We start from the raw sequence: 27,352 nt of genomic DNA, 5'->3' as shown, positions 1-27,352 counted from the left end.
GGTTGGGAAGTCGGTCCAATTTTACATATCAGGTTTCATTTGACCAATTTTTGGGTTTTGGTCTCGATTTTGCGGGCCCAATTTACGATCTTAGGTCCAATTTTCAAGTTCAATTGCCCATTGGGCCAATTGTCTGACTTGAAGATTAATTTTAAAAAATATCACTTTAATTTTACTTGATCAAAATTAATTTTTCCAGAAATCACTTAGATTTTCCAAATTAATTTTTCAAGAAATTCTTTAATCAAATTCTCTAGCTGAACAATTCTCACAACCAACTAATTTAATTCTACATCGAATAAATCAACTAAACTAAATTATTTCCAAAAAAGTAGAATTTCCTTCTGATTCAAATGCAGTCCAAACGAGTTTTTGTTGAGCTAGTGGAGGGACAAATTGGACATATATAGTTAGGCTCTAGTAATTGCAATTATGTTCAGAAGCATCGTTCTAATAAATCGCAATTACTTAATCATGGAGTCAGTCCACAAGAAGTACCATGATTGAAAACTTCTTATTGTATACTCTTTACGAAAGCTTTTCATTCAACTGCTTTTTCCAATGACATCATCATATGTGTGTTACCCTCATATGATATCCTTGATTCTTTTGAGTTAAATCTGTTCACTTAATACAATCATGTTTTATCTCATTGTCACCATTATATCTTCTTAATGATTAATATGACCACTGTCAACAAATTACTGTGATAAATTGCTCGTTCGAAACGCGTGGCTACATTCCATATTTATCAATCAACACAATGCCAATGAGAGGATATCGTTAACTCTTTAATTGAGCTATGAATTCCACTATTACTAGTAAAGCCATGCCATACACAACTCATGTACCCAACATACCAGCTATTGGCTTGATCATCTTTAGAGCATAAACCTCCACTTATATCAAAACACATAAGTTACATACACATGGTCAGTGAATAACTCGGGATTTAGGTAAATCACACCATAAATGTCACAAGTGAATTCATTCACAAACGATTCAGAATTAATTCATCTTGGGTCCAGTTTAATGTATCATTCTGCCAATAAATACATCTATGTCTCTACCCATGGAGCCAATTGCTCTGATAGCCAAGACTAGCTATCTCTTTAATTGAAATTGTAGACGACATAATAATCTTTCTTAGTATTTGAATCAAATGCTCACTTTGATTCTTTTACGGGATTACAAACTCGTTTAGAATATCTACTGAAGCAAGTTGTTTTTCTCCCAATATAAACGTTCTTATAATGCCACTTATCATCAGTCTGAACTTAGACAATCAATGAACTAATATTTTCTTATCATAATTTTGCTATGTAGGCAAAATATGGACAGAAATACAAAAGACATAACATGAAATGTGAAATTTATTTATTCATCGTTCAAATACATATAAAATAATTACATATTTACTACAAGATAGGGACATTTCCCAACAAGTTCAAGCCTCTGATTCTAGCAAATGACTCGTTGCAATGGAAGAAAAGATGAAATAATTTCAAAAGAATAAGACTTGGAGGCTAGTTAAACCATCCATCGGTAAAAGAATTGTTGGTCACAAATGAATGTTTAAAAAGAAGGAAGGTTCGAGTTCTAACGACACTCGGTACAAGGCAAAAATGGTTGCAAAAGGATACAATCAAGTGGAAGGAGTTGATTTTCATGATATTTTCTCTCCCATTGTGAAACATACGTCCATTAGGCGCTTTTGGCCTTTGTTGCATCAAATAATCTTGAGTTAGAGCAGTTAGATGTAAATATTGTTTTTTTCACGATGACCTTAAAGAGGATATCTACATACAACAACTGGAAAGCTTTAAAGTTGAAGGTAAAGAAGATTATGTTTGTCTTTTACAAAAGTCTTTGTACGGTTTGAAGTAGTCACTTCAGCAGTGGTATAAAAAGTTTGACTTCTTCATATTGAGTATTAGTTTTTCTCGAAGTAAGTCTGACAGTTGTATTTATCTATAATGTCTTGATGATGGTTCTTTTATATATTTGTTGCTTTATGTTGATGATATGTTAATTGCGACTAACAATCCATCTGAAATTAATTGTCTTAAAACCATGGTTAACTCTAAGTTTAAGATGAAGGGTTTAGGTCCAGCAAAGAAAATTTTAAATGATAGACATTCCGAGAAATTATTTTTATAGCAACAAAGATACATCAAGAAGATCCTTAAGCGATTTGAGATGCAAGATGCAAAACCAGTAAATACTCCTTTAGCTATACACTTTAAACTCTCAATTTCATATTCCCCACATAATGAAGAAATGAAAGGTACATGTTAAAAGTACCTTATTCAAGCGCAGTTGGAAGTTTGATGTATGCAATAGTATGCACTCGTCCCAATATTTCACATGCTATTAGTGTTGTTAGTCGATACATGACCAACCCTAGTAAGTTATACTGACATACAGTTAAGTGGATTTTTAGATATTTACGAGGTACTTCTAACATGTTTTTATAGTTTGGAAGAACTCAAAAGGGTTTAGTCGGATATGTTGATTCTGATTATACAGGAGACTTAGATCGAAGAAGGTTTCTTATAGGTTACCTATTTTCTTTTGAGAATTGTACCATTAGTTGGAAGGCGATACTTCAAGCTACAGTGGCTTTGTCGACTATTGAAGTAAAATACATGGCAATTACAAAAGTAGTAAAAGAAACAATTTGGTTAAGTGGTCTGCTCAATGAACTGGTAAGTGAAAAAGGGGAAACTGTCATATATTGTGATAGTCAAAGTGCCATACATCTCACTAAAGATCAAATGCATCGCGAGAGAACGAAGCACATAAACATTCGTTATCATTTTGTTTGAGAGGTGATCATTCAAGGGGATGTTCATATTCTTAAAATTGGCACAAAACACAATCCAATCAACATGTTGACAAATAGCCTTCTAGTTTCAAAGTTCGAGCATTACTTGGACTTGGTAAGTATCCGATGAAGAATCAGTTAAGCGCGTAATAGGGCTCAGTAAGGGAGTTGGTCCGAATACGAGTCAATGTGGAGATTTGTGGGAGAATGCCTCTTATTTTTACCAAAGTTTATTTTGTCTTTTCTTTTCCTAGTTAAACTTTATTTTTAGTTTCCCATTTAAACTCTAATTAACCTAGAGTTGTTGTAGTTATATACGCTACGAATTCTAGCCTATAAATAGGCCATAGTTTCTTTAGGTTTTACACAACAAAAAAAATATTTAGATTGAGAGAATTTTGTTCTTTGTTTTGAAGGGTTTTTGTTGTAGGACTTTGAGTTTTTCTTTTAACTCTCTCCATATTTTGTACTCTCCTTTATTATAGTGAAATCTCCTTTTGCCCGTGGTTTTTTACCCTCACTTGAGGAGTTTTTCCACATAAAATTTGCATGTTCGATCTTTTCGATTCTTATTTTATTTATTTTGTTTGTTGTTTAATCGAGTTTATCCCCTACATTAAACACATTCATAGTTTCCTTTTTCCTTCCCCATTTTGGTTTTTAGTTTTGTCTTCCCAAAATACTTACCTATTAGTGTAAATTTAACCAAAAAGTGCAAACCCCCAATCTTTCTAACTTTCTCTTAGTGTTGTTGAAGCATCTTTGCATCGTTTGTTGGCTTTTCACTTGACCGGTTTTAGTGTAGGTGGTCTCTGAAGTCCCAAATCCTAAGTGAAAAACTACTTCAATCTCCTCCTAAGCTTGCAAGATCATTGTCGAAATTGCCCATATCCCCCATTTCGTGCCATTTATTCAATTGTTAATATCTCAAAAAAATTCATTGGCAACCTCCTTAACTAGCTTCAACAGTCAGTCTTTTTTATAAAAAGCTCTAGAGCTTGAAAAGCCTCTAGCGGTAAGCAATTGGCTGCCACCCCTACTTGTAGCCTTTTTCACTCCATCCGCTGACCACCGGAAAATTTTTTGATGTGATGGGAATCATTTTGGAATAATAAGTTTTGGAATCAAGGTAATCCTTTTCTTTTCTCAGTAAAGGTTACCATTATGGCATTGTCATTGCACTTAGCCTTTTTTAAGACTATTTCTTTTGCTCGAGTGCAATGATTGGTCTTTTTTTATTTGTCGATTATGACCTTTACTCGGTGAGCCTTAGATGAATCGTGTTATCTTTCCAAAGTTTTATACATCTTTTGTTTTTGGTTAAGAAATGAAGTTTTCATCACTACGAGAGCGAAAATATTAGAAAGAGGTTTATTACATCAAGGTGAAAGGTGATTGCTCACTTTGATGGTTAACTGCAATTATAATGGTTTTGAATCCTCCCCTTAGCTCCCTTTCGATGTTTAGCGATGGAGGTTGGTTCAAGTGTTGGATCCTCCCGGTTGTCCAAATTGAGCTTTACATTTATCGGCTTTTAGGCATTATTTTGTATTGATCAAAATATTGGTTCTTGTTCATTTATATTGAGCTTGTTAAAAGTTGTCTTGTTTGAAACTTTCACTTTTGTTCACTTGTACCAAATTTGGCTCCCAATACCTATAAAACTATCTCATATATGAAAGTTTCTCATCAACAAAAAAAGGTATTCATATTCAACATATATATATGTTAAGATATTTTTCTAAGAAATAGGAGTTTTTGTTTTGGTAGTTCATACTCTTTTGTATATTGTTTCTTAATTTTTAGTTATTGAGCTGCTATTTGATGAATAAAACATATAGTTCAACTTCTTCTCCTTTGAGCCTATTTTCTTATTAAAGTCTTTTATTCATTTGTAGCAAAAACTCTCAGTTAAAAATGATATCCGAGCCAAGTTATCAAAAAGCAAAGACAAAGGTAGCAATTTTTCGTATTCCATGGCGTTTGAAAATTTCGTGCAACCAACAATACCTTGCTTCGATGGTGGTTATGATCACTGGAGCATGCTAATAGAGAAATCTAAGATCAAAAGAGTACTGCCAAGTTGTCTCGGATGGAGTGCCAGAGTCAACAACAACAATGTTAGACACAGAAATAAAAGGGATGAAGTTGAAGGATCTTAAGGTAAAAAAACTACTTGTTTCAGGTCATTGAACGTTCAATCTTGGAGTTAATTCTTTGTAAGGATATCTCCAAGCACATTTGGGAATCCACGAAGAAGAAATATCAAGAATCAAATAGGATCAAAAGACAACAATTACAAGCTCTACGATTTGAATTATTATTCATTTAAATTATACATATTTTTTTAAAAATTTGTTCATTTAAATTATACATATTTTTCCTTTTCACCTAGAGAGCATGTCACGTAATGTAGATTTATTTATTTACTTTTTCTTGTGTAATAATAAATTTAAAAGGTAATCTAAAACTAAAGTTTATTTTGTTCCATCAACATGAGGATGTTTTAAGGGTAAGTATATTTCCCCCTAAAGTTGACACCTGAATTTGTATTATGTTATATAATTTAGTACCATCCTAATAACTTTGTTAGTTGGTGTTGGCGTGACACTAATAATCAATCTGATGACGATACATGGTAGCCTCTCAGAATACTACGTGTTAAACATTAATAAAAAATTTAAAAAATCTATCAAAATATTTAAATTAAAAATTATAATTTTTCCACGTCAAAATGAATCGGACAAATGGTTGTTCATATTAGATGTATCTAGACAACCATTTATTTAGATTCACTCCACGTGTTTTTAGTAATCATATAAATATTTATAAAATATAAACTTTTAGATTATAATTATTTTGAAATATTTAAATATAAATTTATAAAAATGTATACAATTAAAATATATAAAAATCCTACAATATTTTGAAAAATATAAAATATAAAATATAAAATATAAAATATAAAATATAAAATTTATAATTTATAAATTTATATAAATGTATAAATATATAAAAATAAAATTTATAAATTTAATTTTCAAAAAATTTAAATTTATAAAAATATATAAAATTACTAAAAGCACGTCTAGAATGAATTTGGACAAATGGTTATTTAGGTGTAGTTGAATCTAGACAATAATTTGTTCAAGTTCGTTCTTGGTATGAAACTTTTTTTATTAATTTTATATATTTTAAATTTAATAATAGTATAAATAACATGATATTTTATTAAAAATTAAAATTATATAGAATCAATGAAAACACATCTAGAATTGATTTGGACAAATTATTGTCCAGATTCAGATGTATATGGACAACCATTTGTCTAGGTGCATTTTTAATGTGGAAAATATGCTTTTTATTAATTTATATATTTTTAAATATTTTTTATTTTTATTTATGTTTGACACGTGACATTCTAATAGGCTGCCATGTGTTACCACCAAATAGACTATCAATGATATGTCAACACAAACTAATGATATTAGTATAAGGGTACTGAACCATGTGACGCGATACAAGTGAAGGTACCAACTAAGTTAAAAAAAAGTACCAACTTGGTACAAAAGTACAATTTGAGGGGCCAAAATGTATATTAACCCTTTTTTAAGTTTTTTTTTTGTAAATTGATCCTAATATTTTAAATTTAAATTAGAATCTTCGGCTCTTTTTTTATTTATTTATTACGTTCTAATCAAAAATTCAAATTGAATATTCTATTTTTTTCTTTTTTATATACTTTCTAACTCTTTAAACAGTCAAGTTTAAATTTGAGAACTGAATCTCAGAGGACTTTATTTATTTATTTTCTTTCTTTTTCCTTTGTTTTTTTTATACCATTTGGAAAGACAAACAAGTCTTGCTCTAACTGTGGACTTGCAAACCCTCTTTACTCATCGTGTACAGCCACCATGTGTTAGGAAATGGAATAGGCTACGCTCCTACGAGGTGGAAAACACATGCTTAGTCAACATGATATCAATGAAATGAAACAGTTTTCTTTTTTCAGAGTGAATTAATGTAATTTTTATTTTTATTTTCTAAAGCATGCATTTCTTCATCAATTGATGGAAGAAGGTAGAGAATAATTTTTCATTCTTTTAGACTGCAATTTTTGTGTGTAATGTCGTACCAAAAAAATATAAATTAAATAATTTATATAATATTACAAATTGTACACGATTAAACGCAGTGGCAGATCTAGGGATTAGCAGGGCCCTGCCTCCCCAAAATAGAAAATTGTCCATTTAAATCCTTTAGAAATTTTAAAATTTTAAATTAATAAAGGTAAAATTACACATTAGTCCCCCTAAGATAATAAAAATTTGATTTAATCCTTTGGAAATAATAAAAATCTAAACTATTAAAAATTAATTTTGGCCTCTAAAAAATTTTTTTGTCTTCACCCTGGTTAAATAAAAAATAAATTAAATAAAAATTAAACACATATACGCTATTACTATTTTTTCTCCAATTTAATGAGTCAAATCACAATATATTATCTCTATAAAGAGTGATTATTAACTCAATAAAATAAGGGTAAACTGTATAAATAGTTATTTAATTTTTAATTTTTTTATTTTAGGTACTAAAATAGTTTATAATTTAAGTGTACATTATATAGTTTGATTAATTTGGTCACTCTCATCAAAATTGTAGATAGAAAACTCATGTGGATTTTTTTTGTAAATTGTAATAATATTTAAAAATCTCCAACTAATAATTTCATTTAAAAAAAATTAGCTTGGATTTATGTTTGCAATTTTAACGGGAGTGTCTAAATTGCAATTTTTTTAAGTCCACATCAACATTCCATGGTTGCATGATCATGAAAAGGGCCAATGTGAAGCAACAAGATAAAGTTGTAGTCATTGTTGTACTCTTTTCTTGAGTGGAAGATGGAAGAATAAGGAGAGATTATTGACGGTTTTATACAACAACAAAAAAATTGCCAGATTTGAGAGTTAAAAAATTTGTTCATAATGTTACGAGGTGAATGCTATTGTTTTTATTATCAGATGAAAATAGTTTGGGTTGCTTTGTTAGTAACTAACTTCTTTTTTTGTTGAGACAAAAAAGAGTTCATTTGTTTAATTTTAGTTAAATTTTACTAGTCGTCATTGTACTATGCATAAGTTGCGTATTTAATTCCTGTACTGAATGTATTCCAATTTGGTCAATTAGGCCCTATGATTTTAGAATTTTAAATTTTCAATCATGAGCCAAAAATGGTAGACATTACATTTATTAAGTTATATTTTGCTAGTTCTAAAATTGTATGTGAAAAATAGATTATCACAAGTATAATGTCATGTCAATTTGGTATTTTCACATAATACTCATAAACATGTCACAAATAGATATAACGACTATTGTTTGAATCAAGATTGAAATTTAAAAATTCAAGAAGTATAGAGACTAAAATGATTAAATTGATAATAAAGACTAAACCTATAACTTACGATATTATGGGACCAATAACAAAATTAGCCTAATTAATTTTGTATTACGATTTTTTAATTAATTTTTTATTGCAATTTTTTTCGTATTTATTGAAATTAGTAATGGCAAATTCTCTAATTCATTTCGATGGCAAGCACATTTCGATCATTCAATTGCAAATGGTAAGAATTCTTTTAATATATTTAATCTAATCTAATTTAATTATTTTGTTGTTATATTGAAATTTAAGATTTTGTATTTTTTTTATAATTAGTCGGAAAATTGGATTTTGGCGACGTATATTCGTAATCTATCCGCTCCTCCATCATCTTTAATTGAACCATACTTAAGAGAGGTGAGATTTTTGCACGTGGCCCTGCATGGGTAGGGAATGTTAATTGGACCCACACTTGTAAGCACATTGGTGGAAAAATGGAGACCCAAGACACACGCATTTCATCCTCCATGCGGCAAGTGAAATATCACACTCGAGAACGTGCAGTTACAGCTCGAGTTACTGGTGGATGAGCTGCTAGTGACTGGGTCAGTTGTCACTGCCGATTGGAAAGATATATGCGAGCAATTTTTTGGGAAGGTTCCGAACATAATTTATGGAGTCCAGATAGATATGAATTAGTTAAAAAGATATTTTGTTTGGCTCGATGCAGAATCAAGTGAAATTGAAAGATAACAACAAGCTTGGGTGTATATCCTTTAGATCATCGGGGGTATCCTAATACCCGATAAATCTGAAATCTTGTTCATTTAAGGTGATTGCTAAAACTTGAGGACTTAGAGAAGTAGACCGACTCAATTGGGGTTAGTTGTGTTGGTGATATTGTGCCAGGAGATGTGTTGGGCGATACAACCACAAAAAATTAAAGTTTGTGGTTGCATGCTCTTACTGCAATCATGGGCATGATATTGGTTGTCATTTTTATGTCCTTGAGTGGACTACCCTTACACATTCTCACTCGTGACAATATAAAATTCATTATATAATATATTTATCATAATAAAATTATTTAAAATTTAAATTATTATATTAACATATTATTTAAATAGGTGGAACCATGTGCCGAGTTATGTGGGACTACCAGATGAGCTTCAAGATATATAGCTCCTGTTAGATCAACGATCGAAAGTGGATGTATGTATTTTTAAATTTCCAATTATATAATATTAACGTAGTTTATGTTGAAATTAATAGTAAATATATAATTAAAATTATTATTGTATTATAGTTGAATGGATGTCATACTCCGATCCGAGAATTCAAGCATACTTCTTGTCCAAATTTTGGGTGAATCCTAACATTTGGCACATAAAGGTGCCATTGATAGTGTATGCTACGATGGAGATGCAAAAATTTGATAAAGTTATACATCAAAGATCTGCACAATATTGACTTTCGGGGGAGAACCGATGAAAATTGGGTTACATTCCATGTGCAATATATCAATATTTGGAACCATAGGTACGACTTTATACCTAATTGCGAACCCATTATTGCTCGAGAATTAGCCTATGGTTCGGAGTACATGCCATTAGGGGTGCTAAAATGATTAACCGAACGGTTAACTGAACCGAACTAGTATTAACCTGTTGGCTCTGGTGCCTTAAGTGTAATATTTTTATCAATATACAATTGTAATTTTTCTGAACAGATTGGTTAATAAAACAAATTCATTGATTACATTAATATAATTTTTATAATTGTCCTCTCATGGTTTTTGCACGCAAAGCAAAATGGAAACAAATGTTGCTTATTAGTTGTCAATGTTTAACTAATACTAAGCAATATTACGTGGTCAGATTGTAGTACAAAAAGATAGCTTGTATTAGTAGATGAACCTAAACATTACTTAGTCTAATAGGAAATGAACAAACCGATTGAAAGAATAATATGTCATCTATCAAGCCCAATTGGGGAGATGTTTTGTCTTGAGCATCGAAGCGAATGATTCCTACAAAATAGAGACATAGATGTGACTAACTCCCAGAAGCTTGTATTAGTAGGCAGTACAACGGATGACTCCTAGAAGATCGGACCCAAGCAGAATAGATCCTGAATCTGTTTATGGGTTTATTCACTTTTCATGAAGGAAGATGTAATGGTTACCATGAGATAAAATAAGAACATAGTGAGAGAACGTACATTATCCCAAAGAGATAATTTTTGAGATACTGTTATTCTACCAAAAAATAAAGAGAATTTATTCTCAACTTTTAAATATATTTTTCCAGAATATAGGTTTTATCAATTTTTATTAAAAAAGAGAGAATTTCTGTTTTCACCACCAAAAGGAAAACTTTTTCAAGTTCTGTGTTTTAGTTTAATTGGTTCAAGCCCACACTCGAAGCAGTTAGTGGTACGAGAATAACGGAGAAGATTGTTTGGTTGAAAGCCGGAAAACACCAAAGATCTACTTATCCGAAAATGCAGGTACATATTTGGTTAAAGTTTACTGCTATAAATATCGTAAACATGATCCCCACTTAAGTAGCGCCTCACTACTATAAATTTTGAGAATTACTTGCCTTTACTCCAATCCACTTCCAATTCATCAAACACCGCCCACAACTCCAAATGGAGAACCGATGTGATGCAAAAATCTTGCCAAACCCAATAATCAAAAAATTAGTGATAAATATATAAACTTGAATAATTGATTTTTGTTAATACTTTACATATAAATTATTTTTATTGATATCTAAGTCAACAATTTAACATCAATATTAAGTACTATTAGTCAATCAAATTAAGGTATCAATTTACATAAAGCACAATAATTGAATTTGAACAAACTGAAGTAAAAGGACTTCATTGTTGATTTTCAAAAGTCAAAAGACAAAGATTCATTGTATTATTTACAAAACAAAAGAGACACACATATATGAATATCAATATGATAATAATATCCCTTTCTCTTGTACAAATATTCACCCTGTTTTTACATCAAACAAAATATAAGCAAAGCTTTAGTAAATTTCAACCTATGGTGGTATGATTAAATGAATATATTGATGGTAAATTTTGGCTAGAAAATCTTTGCATAGTTTATAAAATACATAAAAGATTACATAAATAAGGGTAAATTCCATAAATAGTTATTCAATTATCAAATTTTTATTTTATTTTTGGTACTAAAAATAGTTTATAATTTAAGTGTCCGCATTATATAGTTTGATCAATTTGGTTACTCTCATCAAAATTGCAGATAGAAAACACATGTGGGTTTTTTTTTGTAAATTGTAATAATATTTAAAAATTTCTGGCACAAAAAAAAATCTAGCTTGGATTTATGTTTGCAATTTTAACAGGAGTGTCCAAATTAATTAAATTATGTAATGTGAGTTTTGGACTTAATATAAATTTCACTTGGTACTTGCCAAAGCTTAAGCTCCCATTGCCATTGTAACTAAAGGCAAATTTGTCGGGATAGGTAGAGGATTTGGTCCCCAATATTTGAAAATTTTTATATTTCGCCTCTTTATAAATCAAGAAATTATAAATGAATAAATATAGTGAAATTGTACTTTAACCTTCAAAAAATGAAAATTTTGTAAAACAATCATCTTATAAATAAAAAAATTATAAATTAATATATATAATAAAATTGCACTTTAACCCCCCTAAAAATGAAAAAAAATATTTAATCACTTTAGAAACGATGAAATTATAAATTAATGCATAATAAACTTATATTTTGGATCTATGAAAAATTATAATTAAATTTCTAGCTTATTAAATTTTTTATCGAATTTGCCATTGGTTGTGCCTGTAACTACATATTAGCGCGTTGTACCAATGAACAAACATGCCCCCCTGAGTTGTTAATGGTTGGGTCGGGCCAACCTGAAAAATGAGGGCGTTTGTGCAAAAGTATTGGTTCAAAAAAGGGGTTTGGGCAAAAAAACAAGACCGATTTAGAAAATGGGATAGGCCTCAGGTAAGGTTTTTGGCCCAGACCCAACCCGACCCAAATTTTCAAAAAAAAAAACTTGCTGTTTTTCTATGTTTTATTGCTATTTTCTTATTGTTTTGCTACCATTTCACTATTATGTTGCTACTATTTTGTTGTTAATGATTAGATATTGTATAACTCTTGTTTTATTGTTAATTTTGCTACTATTTTTGAGCCATTTGTTTGTTAAGTTGCACTTATCTAATTATTATTTAAGTATAAATAATTTTTTAAACACATTTTTAATTTGTTAGAAAAAAATTATTTTAATATTTTGAATGTATTTGGTGTATTATATTTTTATATTTTTTATATAAAAATAAAATTAAAAAAGTAATATGGGTCAAGCCGGACCAAACCCAAGTTTTAACATTTTTATCCGGACTAAACTTGAATAAAAAATCTAAGCTATTTCTTAGGAATACAGCCCGAACCTAAAGTTTTGTTAGTCCCGGCCACGTACAACTCTCTTCCAAACCACTTCCAATCCATCAAACACTGCCCACAATTCCAAATGGAGAACCGATGTGATGCCAAAATCTTGCTAAACCCAATAATCGAAAAATCAGTAATAAATATATAAACTTGAATGGTTGATTTCAAAATAACTTGTGGATTTACATAAATCACAATAGTTGGGTTTTAACAAATTAAAATAAGAGGACTTCTTTGTGGATTTCTGTAAAGCCAAAAGACAGAGATTCATTTATTATTTACAAAACAAAACAGATACACATATATGAATATCAATATGATAATAATATCCCCTTTCTCTTATACAAATATTCACCCAGTTTTTACATCAAACAAAATATAAGCAAAGCTTTAGTATTTACGTTACAGTTTAGTGGGAGGGGTGTTAACGTCACAACTCGAGTCCTACACTTTGACAACCTTAAAATTTTGTTCTTGGTTATAGTTAGGCTTAGCTCCACCTACACCTGTTTGCTTATTGAAAGATGCTCCATTTTAAATACATCCCCTACTGAATAAAATTTCCATAAACCTTTCTCTCCTTTTCTCCATGTAACCTCTTTGTTCCCAACATCATTCGGAGCAACGAAAAAATTGGCTTCACTCTTGATGCTGGGGCTCATGCTACCACCGATGGCGTATTGTTCCCACCCTTGGTAGAAATTGTTCGCTACGTGTGCATATCCATGGCGAACTCTGCAATATAATTTAATATATAAAAACTTCAGATAATTCATGTAAATATGCATTAAAAAACATGGAGCTCACCGATCCATAAATATTATTTACCTTGGCATTCTTTGGTTGCACTTAGGTCCGAAATGGTTGAAAATGACAGTGACCTTCATGTTTTTATCTCTCAAATGACCATCGTCGTGTCCGAGGAGCATAACTTTGTCTTGGTTCCTGAACCAGTTGTTCGACACGGTGATGTTGGTGGAACCGCGAGTGACATCGAGGAGGCCGTCTTGGCACTCATACAATGTGTTATGATCGATCCACACTTTCCTTGCTGTGACCAATCTTATAGCGTCTCCATCCATTTGGCCTAAAGGGATCACCTTCGCGTATGGACCCATCACAGTGCTAGGTGGTTGGGCCTTGCAATGGTGGATGCGAAGCCCATGGATGATTATATCGGTTGCTTGGTACACCAACAGGCATCCAGCGCCAGTTATGTGGACATCGATGCCACGACCGTCAATGGCAGTAAAGCTGCTTAAAAGAAGTGGTCTTTGGAGTGTGATGGTCATGCTATTTTTGAATGTGATCCATACTTTTGCTTTGATCATTGTGGTTCCATAACGAAGGGTCCCTGATTTAGGAGGCAAAGGGTCGTCGGAAGGATCAATAACCTTGTATTTCACGACGTCTTTACCAATGTTGTTGATCATTTTACCGACAAAACCGACGGAGCATTTGGCTAATTGTTGTCGTTGACTTCGCCAAAGAGGGTTCCGTCTCCAACATTTATCAATTACATTCATATTAGCCAAACTCGAACTCGGACTTGCCATTAGAATGACCATGAAAAGGGCTAATGTGAAGGAACATGATAATGTTGTAGCCATTTTTGTACTCGTTTTTTTGAGTGGAAGATGGAAGAATAATGAGAGATTATTGATGGATTTATATTGCAAAAAAATTACCAAATTTGAGAGTTAAAAAATGTGTTCATAATGTTACAAGGTGAATGTTATTGTTGTTTTTATTGAATGCAAATAGTTTGGGCTACTTTGTTAGCAACTAACTTGTTTTTTGTTGAGACAAAAAATTGTTCATTTGTTTATTTTTGGTGAATTTTTACTAGTGGTTATTGTACTATGCATAAGTTGCATATTTAATCCCAGTGTATTCTAATTTGGTCAATTAATTCATGTGGTTTTAGAATTTTTAAATTTCAATCACGAACCAAATGGTAAACGTTACATTTATTATTAAGTTATATTTTGCTATTTCTAAAATTGTATGTGACAAATAGATTATCACAAGTATAATGTCATGTCAATTTATTATTTTCACACAATACTGTAAACATGTCACAAATGGATTTAATGACTACCCTTTGAATCGGGATTGAAATTTAGATATTCAAAAGTATAGATTAAACCTATAACTTACATAAATCACGAACCAAATTGTAGACATTACATTCATTAAGTTATATTTTGCTATTTCTAAAATTGTATGTGACAAATAGATTATCACAAGTATAATATCATGTCAATTTGTTATTTTCACATAATACCCATAAACATGTCACAAATAGATTTAACAACTATCGTTTCAATTAGAATTGAAATTTAAATTTTCAAAAAGTATAGATTAAACCTATAACTTACATATATCATGAGACCAATAACAAAATTAGGCCTAATGGATTTTTTTTATAACAAGCCTAATGGATTTAAATGTTACTTATCGTGTCAAAAGTTTCAAAATTTAAATTGACTTAATTAAAATATAATAACTAAATTTATAATTTAAGCATAGTATATGGAGTAATAGCAAAATTGATTTTTTTATAAAATGTTCTTTGCTTTGTACTCACAAAGAAAAGAGTGTGCTTAGGGTTATTTCATTACTCAAGGTAAAAATATATGTGGTCAAGTTTGAGAGTTAGTTTCATTAAAAATAACATTTTGATACTTCTTAACTTAAAATTTAATTATTACAATTATTTGTATTTTCTATCCAAATTTACTAACTATCAAATATATTTATTCGAGTGTATGATTAAGTTCATAATAATTTCAAGGTGGTATGATTAAATGAATATATTGATGGTAAATTTTGTAAAATGTAATAATATTTAAAATCTCGGCATAAAAAATCTAGCTTGGTTTTATGTTCACAATTTTAACAAGAGTGTCCAAATTAATTAAATTATATATTGTGAGTGTCTAAATTGCTAATTTAATATAAATTAAGAAATAGTAGTGGCGGTGAGATTAATGTTATGGTTGCATGATCAATTTTGGACTTAATATAGATTTCACTTGGTACCTGCTCAAGCTTAACCTCCCATTGCCATTGTAACCAAAGGCAAATTTGTCGGGATAGGTAGAGGATTTGGGCCCAATATTTGAAAATTTTCAATTTAGCCTCTTTATAAATCGAGAAATTATAAATTAATATTTTTAGTGAAATTGTACTTTAACCTTAAAAGAATGAAAATTTTGTAAAACAATCCTCTTATAAATAAAAAAAATATAAATTAATATATAATAAAATTCCACTTTAACCTCCCTAAAAATGAAAAAAAAGTTATTTAATCACTTTAGAAACAATGAAATTATAAATTAATGCATAATAAACTTATATTTTGGATCTATGAAAAATTATAATTAAATTTCCAACTTGTTAAAAAAAATTTCGAATTTGCCATTGGTTGTGGCTATAACTACATATTAACACGCCATACCAATGAACAAACATGTCCTCCACTTGAGCAGCGCCTCGCTACTATCACTCTCGAGAATTACCTGACTTTACTCCAAACTAGAGTTGTTCATGGCTGGGTTGGGCCAACCCAAAAAATGAGAGGGTTTGTGCAAAAAATTGGTTCGAAAAACGGGCTTAGGCAAAAAAAAAAAAGACCCGTTTAGAAAATGAGATAGGCCTCGGGTAAGGTTTTTGGCCCAGACCCAACCCAACCCAACCCAAATTTTCAAAAAAAAAAAGCCTTGCTGTTTTTCCATGTTTTACTGTTGTTTTCCCACTATTTTGCTACCATTTCACTACTATGTTACTACTATTTTGTTGTTAACGTTTGGATATTGTATAACACTTGTTTTATTGTTAATTTTGCTACTATTTTAGAGTCATTTGCTTGTTAAGTTGCACTTATCTTAGTATTGTTTAAATATAAAAACTTTTTTTAACTCATTTTCAATTTGTTAGAAAACTTTTATTTTAATATTTTTAATGTATTTGGTGTATTATATTTTTAAATTTTTTATATAAAAATAAAATTAAAAAAATAATATGGGTCAAGCCAGACCAAGCTTGAGTTTTAACATTTTTATCCAGATCAAACTTGGACAAAAAATCTAAGCTACTTTTTAGGGATCCATGTTGAGAGTTAACCAAGTCAAACTAGACTTGTTATCACTCCTATTCTTTAGGATCTTATTCTACTTAAAATTCAAATTCAAATTGTGAATAGCTGTAGATAACACTCTGATGTAATCTTGTATATATTTGCTATCAATAGTCGAATACAATAGAGCTGAATTTACAAACCAAAATCACTATCTTTCATGGTATCAAACTGCCAGTAAAAAGGTTTCAATCACCGCCTCCTCTCCTTTTTTTTTTCCTCATGGCCAATTCGACTGTTTCCTCTCCACCTTCCATGCCAAATCAAATCACCATCAAGCTTACTCCCTCTAATTACCTCCTGTGGAAAACACAAATGACCCCTCTCTTATATAGCCAAAAACTCATGCATCATGTCGACGGCACAGCAGCTCCTCCCAAGACCGTTGACAATGCTCCTAACCCGGCCTATGAGCCGTGGTTTCTTAAGGACCAAATGGTTCTTAGCTGGATCCTTGGCTCGTTGCCTGAGTTCGTGCTATCTCAGGCAGTCGGAGCCACTACCGCATTCGCAGCTTGGACAAAGCTGCATCAAGCTTTTGCTTCCGTATCTCGGGCTCAAATCTGGACCCTTAAAGGATCTCTTCATGCCTTGTCTTGTGGCGATGATTCAATCGTCATATACATGGATCGTGCGAAACAGATTTTTGATCAACTCGGGGTTCTAAATGCGGCTATTACTGAAGACGATCTTGTCGATCATATTTTACGAGGACTTGGTACCGATTATCGACCATTCGTTCACAATCTAGAGGCCAAACTATAGTCAACATCCTTTGATGATTTGTTTGGCTTATTACTTTCTGAGGAATTACAATTGAAAGCTGTTCAAGAGCCTCTTCATCCTACTGCCGTTGCCCACTTTGCCAGTCAGTAGCCTTCTGCTTCCGCTAATCATGGACGGGGTCGTAACAGTAAGCGCAATGGCAATTATTCCAGTCGTGGCCGAGCTGCCTCCCCGCCCAACGATCCAACATGTTACAATTGCAAAGGACATGGCCACACAAGTCGTCAGTGTCCCAGCCCAAGATATGCCGAGTCCTACCCCAAACCCTCAGCAAACTATAGCTCGTCTCCTCAAACAAATCCCAAGCCATGGATCATTGATACCGGTGCCACTCATCATTTGATATCTGAATTGGGAAACCTGGGCATTCATTCTGAGTACACTGGTTCCGATGAAGTCACTCTCACCAATGGTAAAACCTTACATATCTCTCGTGTTGGCTCGTCTGTCTTAGCTCTTAATTCTCATCCTTTCAAATTGTCTAATATTCTTCATGTTCCCGAGGCTAACCTAAATTTATTGTCTGTTCCTCAGTTTACACTCACTAATGATGTCTCTGTTGAATTTTTCCATGATTATTTTGTGGTTAAGGATCGACGGACGAAGCAAACTCCGCATAGAGGGTACATCGAGAATGGTTTATATCGTCTAGCCACTGATCCAGTATCTCCTGCTTGTCATTCAGTTTCGTTGTCTACATGGCATGCTAGACTAGGCCATGCTTGCTCAAACACTGTCAATAAAGTTCTTAGTTTCAATAAATTGTCTGCTTCTAATAAGCATGATTCATCTCTTTGTGAAACTTGCTGTGTTAGTAAATCACACAAATTGTCTTTTTCGGATTCTACTTATGAAGCAAAACAACCATTAGAGTTAGTTTGTTCGGATTTGTGGGGTCCTTCTCCAATTGCTTCTAGTGATGGTTTTCTATATTATGTGGCGTTTTTTGATAATTATAGCAAATATACTTGGATCTATTTTCTTCGTCGTAAATCGGATGTTTATAATTGCTTCATTCAATTTCGTGCTATTGTTGAGAAATACTTTGGTTTACCTATTAAGCAGTTCCAATCCGATTGGGGTGGGGAATTCCAAGCCCTTGAAAAATATTTGGCCTCTGAAGCTATAATCCAACGCAGCTCTTGTCCCCATACCCCTAAACAAAATGGTCATGTAAGAAAACACCGTCATATAACCGAAACTGGTCGCGCCTTGTTACATCATGCCTCTGTCCCTCCCAAATTTTGGGATCATGCCTTTGTTGTTGCTGTATACACTATCAACCGTCTCCCAACTCCAAAATTACACCATAAATCACCCTACCAAGCCCTTTTTCATCGTGACCCTGATTGCAAGTCATTGAGAATTTTCGGTTGTTGCTGCTATCCCTGGTTGCGTCCATACACCAAAAATAAGCTTGAGCCTAGGTCTGCCAAATGTGTTTTTCTTGGTTACAGTGTTCTTCACAAAGGTTATAAATGTTATCCAGCCCGAACCTAAAGTTTTGTTAGTCCCAGCCATGTACAACTCTCCTCCAAACCACTTCCAATCCATCAAACACCGCCCACAATTCCAAATGGAGAACCAATGTGATGCCAAAATCTTGCTAAACCCAATAATCAAAAAATTAGTGATAAATATAAATGTGAATGGTTGATTTCAAAATAACTTATGAATTTACATAAAGCACAATAATTGAATTTTAAAAAATTAAAATAAGAGGACTTCTTTGTGGATTTCTATAAAGTCAAAAAAGACGGAGATTCATTTATTATTTACAAAATAAAACAGACACATATATAAATATCAATATGATAATAATATCCCCTTTCTCTTGTACAAATATTCACCCTTTTTTTACATCAAACAAAATATAAGTAAAGCATTAGCATTTACTTTACAATTTAGTGGGAAGGATGTTAACGTTACAACTCGAGTCCTACTCTTTGAGAAGCCAACACAAATTACTTTCAACATATTAAACTTCTGGAGCATCGTAAAACACCAGATTCACTAGTCAATTCCTAAATAGATCCAGCATCGACAACTTTAAAATTTTGTTCTTGGTTATAGTTAGGCTTAGCTCCACCTACACCTGTTTGCTTACTAAAAGATGCTCCATTTTTAAATACATCCCGTACTGAATAAAATTTCCATAAAACTTTATCTCCTTTTCTCCATGTTACCTCTTTGTTCCCAACATCATTAGGAGCGATGAAAAAATTGGCTTCACTCTTGATGCTAGGGCTCATGCTACCACCAATGGCGTATTGTTCCCACCCTTGGAAGAAATTGTTCGCTACGTGTGCATATCCATGGCGAACTCTGCAATATAATTTAATATATAAAAACTTTAGATAATTCATGTAAATATGCATTAAAAAACATGGAGCTTACCGATCCATAATTATTATTTACCTTGGCATTCTTTGGTTGCACTTAGGTCCGAAATGGTTGAAAATGACAGTGACCTTCATGTTTTTGTCTCTCAAATGACCATCATCGTGTCTGAGGAGCATAACTTTGTCTTGGTTCCTGAACCAGTTGTTCGACACGGTGATGTTGGTGGAACCGCGAGTGACATCGAGGAGGCCGTCCTGGCACTCATACAATGTGTTATGATCGATCCACACTTTCCTTGTGGTGACCAATCTTATAGCGTCTCCATCCATTTGGCCTAAAGGGATTACCTTCGCGTTTAGACCCATCACAGTGCTAGGTGGTTGGGCCTTGCAATGGTGGATGCGAAGCCCATGGATGATTATATCGGTCGCTTGGTACACCAACAAGCATCCGGCGCCAGTTATGTGGACATCGATGTCACGACCGTCAATGGCTGTGAAGCTGCTTAAAAGAAGTGGTCTTTGGAGTGTGATGGTCATGCTATTTTTGAATGTGATCCATACTTTTCCTTTGATCATTGTGGTTCCATAATGAAGGGTCCCTAATTTAGGACTCAAAGGGTCGTCGGAAGGATGAATAACCTTGTATTTCGCGATGTCTTTACGAATGTTATTGATCATTTTGCCGACAAAATCGACGGAGCATTTGGCCAATTGTTGTCGTTGACTTCGCCAAAGAGGGTTCCCTCTCCAACATTTATCAATTACATTCATATTAGCCAAACACGAACTCAGACTTTCCATTAGAATGACCATGAAAAGAGCCACTGTAAAGCAACATGATAATGTTGTAGCCATTGATGTACTCATTTTTTGAGTGGAAGATGGAAGAATAAAGATCAAATACATCGCGAGAGAACGAAGCACATAGACATTCGTTATCATTTTTTTTGACAGGTGATCATTCAAGAGATGTTCATATTCTTAAAATTGGCACAAAATACAATCCAATCAACATGTTGACAAATAGCCTTCCAATTTCAAAGTTTGAGCATTACTTGGACTTGGTAAGTATCCGATGAAGAATCAGTTAAGTGCGTAATAGGGCTCAACAAGGGAGTTGGTCCGAATACGAGTCAAAGTGGAGATTTGTGGGAGAATGCCTCTTATTTTTACCAAAGTTTATTTTGTCTTTTCTTTTCCTAGTTAAACTTTATTTTTAGTTTCCCATTTAAACTCTAATTAACCTAGAGTTGTTGTAGTTATATACGCTACGAAATTCTAGCCTATAAATAGGCCATAGTTACTTTAGGTTTTACACAACAAAAAAAATTATTTAGATTGAGAGAATTTTGTTATTTGTTTTGAAGGGTTTTTCTTGTAGGGCTTTGAGTTTTTCTTTTAACTCTCTCCATATTTTGTACTCTCCTTTATTATAGTGAAATCTCCTTTTGCCCGTGGTTTTTTACCCTCACTTGAGGAGTTTTTCCACATAAAATTTGCATGTTCGATCTTTTCGATTCTTATTTTATTTATTTTGTTTGTTGTTTAATCAAGTTTATCCGCTACATTAAACACATTCGTTGTTTCCTTTTTCCTTCCCCATTTTGGTTTTTAGTTTTGTCTTCCCAAAATACTTACCTATTAGTGTAAATTTAACCAAAAAGTGCAAACCCCCAATCTTTCTAAATTTCTCTTAGTGTTGTTGAAGCATCTTTGCATCGTTTGTTGGCTTTTCACTTGACCGGTTTCAGTGTAGGTGGTCTCTGAAGTCCTAAAGCCTAAGTGAAAAGCTACTTCAATCTCCTCCTGTGCTTGCAAGATCATTGTTGAAATTGCCCATATCCCCCATTTCGTGCCATTTATTCAATTGTTAATATCTCAAAAAACTTCGTTGGCAACCTCTTTAACTACTTTCAACGGTCAGTCTTTTTATAAAGAGCTCTAGAGCTTGAAAATCCTCTAGCGGTAAGCGATTGGTTGCCAACCCTACTTGTGGCCTTTTTCACTCCATCCGCTGACCACCGGAAAATTTTTTGATGTGATGAGAATCATTTTGGAATAATAAGTTTTGGAATCAAGGTAATCCTTTTCTTTTCTCAGTAAAGGTTATAATTTTGGCATTGGCATTGCACTTAGCCTTTTTTAAGACTATTTCTTTTGCTCGAGTGCAATGATTGGTCTTTTTTTATTTGTCGATGATGACCTTTACTCGGTGAGCCTTAGATGACTCGTGTTATCTTTCCAAAGTTTTACACACCTTTTTTATTGGTTAAGAAACGAAGTTTTCATCACTACGAGAGCGAAAATATTAGAAAGAGGTTTATTACATTAAGGTGAAAGGTGATTGCTCACTTTGATGGTTAACTGCAATTATAATGGTTTTGAATCCTCCCCTTAGCTCCCTTTCGATGTTTAGCGATGGAGGTTGGTTCAAGTGTATAAATAGGTATTTAATTTTTAAATTTTTTTTATTTTAGGTACTAAAAATAGTTTATAATTTAAGCGTACATTATATAGTTTGATTAATTTGGTCACTCTCATCAAAATTGTAGATAGAAAACTCATGTGGATTTTTTTGTAAATTGTAATAATATTTAAAAATCTCCAACTAATAATTTCATTTAAAAAAAAAATTAGCTTGGGTTTATGTTTGCAATTTTAACGGGAGTGTCTAAATTGCAATTTTTTTAAGTCCACATCAACATTCCATGGTTGCATGATCATGAAAAGGGCCAATGTGAAACAACAAGATAAAGTTGTAGTCATTGTTGTACTCTTTTCTTGAGTGGAAGATGGAATAATAAGGAGAGATTATTGACGGTTTTATACAACAACAAAAAAATTTCCAGATTTGAGAGTTAAAAAATTTGTTCATAATGTTACGAGGTGAATGCTATTGTTTTCATTATCGGATGCAAATAGTTTGGGTTGCTTTGTTAGTAGCTAACTTCTTTTTTGTTGAGACAAAAAAGAGTTCATTTGTTTAATTTTAGTTAAATTTTACTAGTCGTCATTGTACTATGCATAAGTTGCGTATTTAATTCCTATACTGAATGTATTCCAATTTGGTCAATTAGGCCCTATGATTTTAGAATTTTAAAATTTCAATCATGAGCCAAATGGTAGACATTCCATTCATTAAGTTATATTTTGCTAGTTCTAAAATTGTATGTGAAAAATAGATTATCACAAGTATAATGTCATGCCAATTTGGTATTTTCACATAATACTCATAAACATGTCACAAATAGATTTAATGACTATTGTTTGAATCAGATTGAAATTTAAAAATTCAAGGATTATAGAAACTAAAATGATTAAATTGATAATAAAGACTAAACCAATAACTTACGCATATTATGGGACCAATAACAAAATTAGCCTAATTAATTTTGTATTACAATTTTAATTAATTTTTATTGCAATTTTTTCGTATTTATTAAAATCAACAATGGAAAATTCTCTAATTCATTTCGATGGCAAGCACATTTCGATCATTCAATTGCAAATGGTAAGAATTCTTTTAATATATTTAATCTAATCTAATTTAATTATTTTGTTGTTATATTGAGATTTAAGATTTTGTATTTTTTTTATAATTAGTCGAAAAATTGGATTTTGGAGACGTATATTCGCAATCTATCCGCTCCTCCATCGTCTTTAATTGAACCATACTTAAGAGAGGTGAGATTTTTGCACGTGGCCCTGTATGGGTAGGGAATGTTAATTGGACCCACACTTGTAAGCACATTGGTGGAAAAATGGAGACCCAAGACACACGCATTTCATCCTTAATGCGGCAAGTGAAATATCACACTCGAGAACGAGCAGTTACAGCTCGAGTTACTGGTGGATGAGCTGCTAGTGACTGGGTCAGTTGTCACTGCCGATTGGAGAGATATATGTGAGCAATTTTTTGGGAAGGTTCCGAACATAATTTATGGAGTCCAGATAGATATGAATTAGTTAAAAAGATATTTTGTTTGGCTCGATGTAGAATCAAGTGAAATTGAAAGATAACAACACGTTCGGGTGTATATCCTTAGGATTATCGAGGGTCTCCTAGTACCCGATATATCTGAAATCTTATTCATTTAAGGTGATTGCTAAAACTTGAGGACTTAGAGAAGTAGACTGACTCAATTGGGGGTTAGTTGTGTTGGCGATATTGTGCCAGGAGATGTGTTGGGCGATACAACCACAAAAAATTAAAGTTTGTGGTTGCATGCTCTTACTGCAATCATGGGCATGGTATTGGTTGTCATTTTTACGTCCTTGAGTGGACTACCCTTATACATTCTCACTCGTGATAATATAAAATTCATTATATAATATATTTATCATAATAAAATTATTTAAAATTTAAATTATTATATTAACATATTATTTAAATAGGTGGAACCATGTGCCGAGTTATGTGGGACTACGAGATGAGCTTCAAGATATACAGCTCCTGTTAGATCAACGATCGAAAGTGGATGTATATATTTTTAAATTTCCAATTATATAATATTAACATAGTTTATGTTGAAATTAATAGTAAATATATAATTAAAATTATTATTGTATTATAGTTTGAATGGATGTCATACTCCGATCCGAGAATTCAAGCATACTTCTTGTCCGAATTTTGGGTGAATCCTAACATTTGGCACATAAAGGTGCCATTGATAGTGTATGCTACGATGGAGATGCAAAAATTTGATAAAGTTATACATCAAAGATCTGCACAATATTGACTTTCGGGGGAGAACCGATAAAAATTGGGTTACATTCCATGTGCAATATATCAATATTTGGAACCATAGGTACGACTTTTTACCTAATTACGAACCCATTATCGCTCGAGAATTAGCCTATGGTTCGGAGTACATGCCATTAAGGGTGTTAAAACGATTAACCGAACGGTTAACTGAACCGAACTAGTATCAACCTGTTGGCTCTGGTGCCTTAAGTGTAATATTTTTGTCAAATACAATTGTAATTTTTTCGAACAGATTGGTTAATAAAACAAATTCATTGATTACATTAATATAATTTTTATAATTTTCCTCTCATGGTTTTTGCACACAAAGCAAAATGGAAGCAAATGTTGCTTGTTAGTTGTCTAATGTTTAACTAATACTAAGCAATATTACGTGGTCAGATTGTAGTACAAAAAGACAGCTTGTATTAGTAGATGAACCTAAACATTACTTAGTCTAATAGGAAATGAACAAACCGATTAAAAGAATAATATGTCATCTATCAAGCCCAATTGGGGAGATGTCTTGTCTTGAGCATCGAAGCGGGTGATTCCTACAAAATAGAGACATGGATGTGACTAACTCACAGAAGCTTGTATTAGTAGGCAGTACAACGGATGACTCCTAGAAGATAGGACCCAAGCAGAATAGATCCTGAATCTGTTTATGGGTTTATTCACTTGTGATGTTCATAGTGTGGTATACCTAAATCCTAAGTGGAAGGGGAACTATGTATGCCTGACTCATACACTTTGATGTAAGTAAAAGCCTGAGTTCAAATAGATAAGGAATCGAAAGCTGGTGCATTGAGTGTACGACTTCCGTAGTATGTAGCGTCATTCACAACAGTGGAATTCATATCCCAAAACATAAGTAAATGAAATCCTATCATTGACATCACATGATTGATGAAATGTAAACATGGTCACGGGTCATCCATCTTTGTGATGGATGACTTGATCACTATTTGATAGTGATTGACTTTTCATGAAGGAAGATGTAATGGTTACCATGAGATAAAATAAGAACATATTGAGAGAACATATATTATCCCAAAGAGATAAAGGATATCCTATGAGGGTAGCACACTAATGACAAGGCCATTGGACGAGTACTGAATAGTTGCTTTTGTAATGATATGTCATTGGGAAGGGCTCAATCACGATACTATAGTGGAATGACTTTGTGACTAAATGAGTTTATAATTAATAGGAAAAAAGCCGAAACTTAATTATAAATCATTTGAGCCTTAACTACATATGTCCAACTGGTCCCTCCAGTAGCTCGTTGAAATTAGAAATGAATTGCGTGTTTGAATAGAAATGAACAGAATGAATAGAAAAAGAGAAATGAGAAACATTAAGGAATGATTATGGTTTTCTTTGAAATGGAGAAATAGAATCATTTGGAAATGAATGTAGGTTTTCAAAAATGGAAATGAAAATGAAATAGAAATAGAAATTTGCAATCATATATAGGATTACTTAAAAAATTATGAAAGAATAAGTTTATGTTTTTGGACTGTTTAGAAGCCTGAAAATGAAAATAAATCATTTGGTCATAGTGAACATGTTGAGTTGTGACATATTAAACATATTTTTTCAAAATTTTACCAGGAGCAAAATCGTCAAAGTTTTACCAATGGTAAACTCGTCAAAATTTTGTTGAGGGTAAACTAGGGATGAGAAATTTGTTTTTATATATAAACATTAATGTTTATTTAAGGAAATAGAAAAATTGGGTTGGGTTGGATCATATTACAGAGTACTGGGTCAAAAAAAGGTCTAGGAAGTACTCTTAATTGGACTCGATGTGAGAGAGGCTTAAAACCCTTCATCTAACATGAAGAGGGTAACAACCCTAGTAGAAATACAATTGTGAGTAGTTCACCCCTCTCCTACTCTAAGTAGGATGTTGTTTTTCTATTTAAAATATACTTCTACAACTCTACAAGGGTTCTACATTCTCTTCCTATAAATAGATTGTAACAACCCGGTTTTGACCCTAATCAGAATAGTGGTTTCGGGACCACAAATCCGAATCAGAAAAATATTTTAATATTATTTTTAGTGTCTATTATATGTTAAGTTATAGGTGTGAAAAATTCGTGTGGAAATTTAATCGTTTGAATGTTCAATTTGATAAAAAGGGTTTAATTGCGTAAAATAAAAATTTAGGGGTTAAATCTAAAAATACCTAATTGATGTTGTCTTTTAAAAATGAGGGTCTTAAATGTTAATTAGACCATTTGAAATGATAGTGGGTGGCTATGGACAATTATATCCTTATGTTATATGAAATATAAATTATTTATTAAGGGTTAATAAGGTAAATAAATAAAACAAACTAATATATGTTAATTAAAAACAAAGAAAAATTCAAGGTTATCATCTTCTTCACTAGCCGAAAGTAAACAAAAGAAAAAGAAAGAAAACCTAGCTACATTCAGTCATATAAAAGCTTGATTGAGGTTAGTTCTTTGTTCGATTTTTAATAATTTTTACGTTTTTGAGATCGTTGCTTTGTGTTCTTCAAAACCCATGTTTTAATTTTATGAATAGTTGATGATTTTGAAATGTGCCATTGATGAATGCTTGGACTTTGTGATAGTTGATGATGAAAAATGAAAGATATGTGATAGATTAATATGTTTTGTATTG

At 32.2% G+C, this 27,352-nt stretch overlaps 1 protein-coding gene and 1 pseudogene across 1 annotated transcript; both read right to left on the bottom strand.

Annotated features, from left to right (window-relative positions):
• Positions 1–13,119: 13,119 nt before the first annotated feature.
• LOC128041768 (putative pectate lyase 2) lies at positions 13,120–14,285 on the bottom strand (annotated as a pseudogene).
• A 5,341-nt stretch (positions 14,286–19,626) lies between these two features.
• On the bottom strand, positions 19,627–20,802 carry LOC105772103 (putative pectate lyase 2). Its single transcript, XM_012593435.2, has 2 exons — positions 20,021–20,802; positions 19,627–19,927 (listed from the first exon to the last, which is right to left on the bottom strand). The coding sequence occupies exons 1-2, from the start codon at positions 20,800–20,802 to the stop codon at positions 19,627–19,629; spliced, it is 1,083 nt and encodes a 360-aa protein (XP_012448889.2).
• Positions 20,803–27,352: the final 6,550 nt, after the last annotated feature.

This window comes from Gossypium raimondii, chromosome 6 (genome assembly GCF_025698545.1).
Source record: "Gossypium raimondii isolate GPD5lz chromosome 6, ASM2569854v1, whole genome shotgun sequence".
Lineage (NCBI taxonomy): Eukaryota > Viridiplantae > Streptophyta > Magnoliopsida > Malvales > Malvaceae > Gossypium > Gossypium raimondii.
This window is presented reverse-complemented; position numbering and strand designations above follow the sequence as displayed.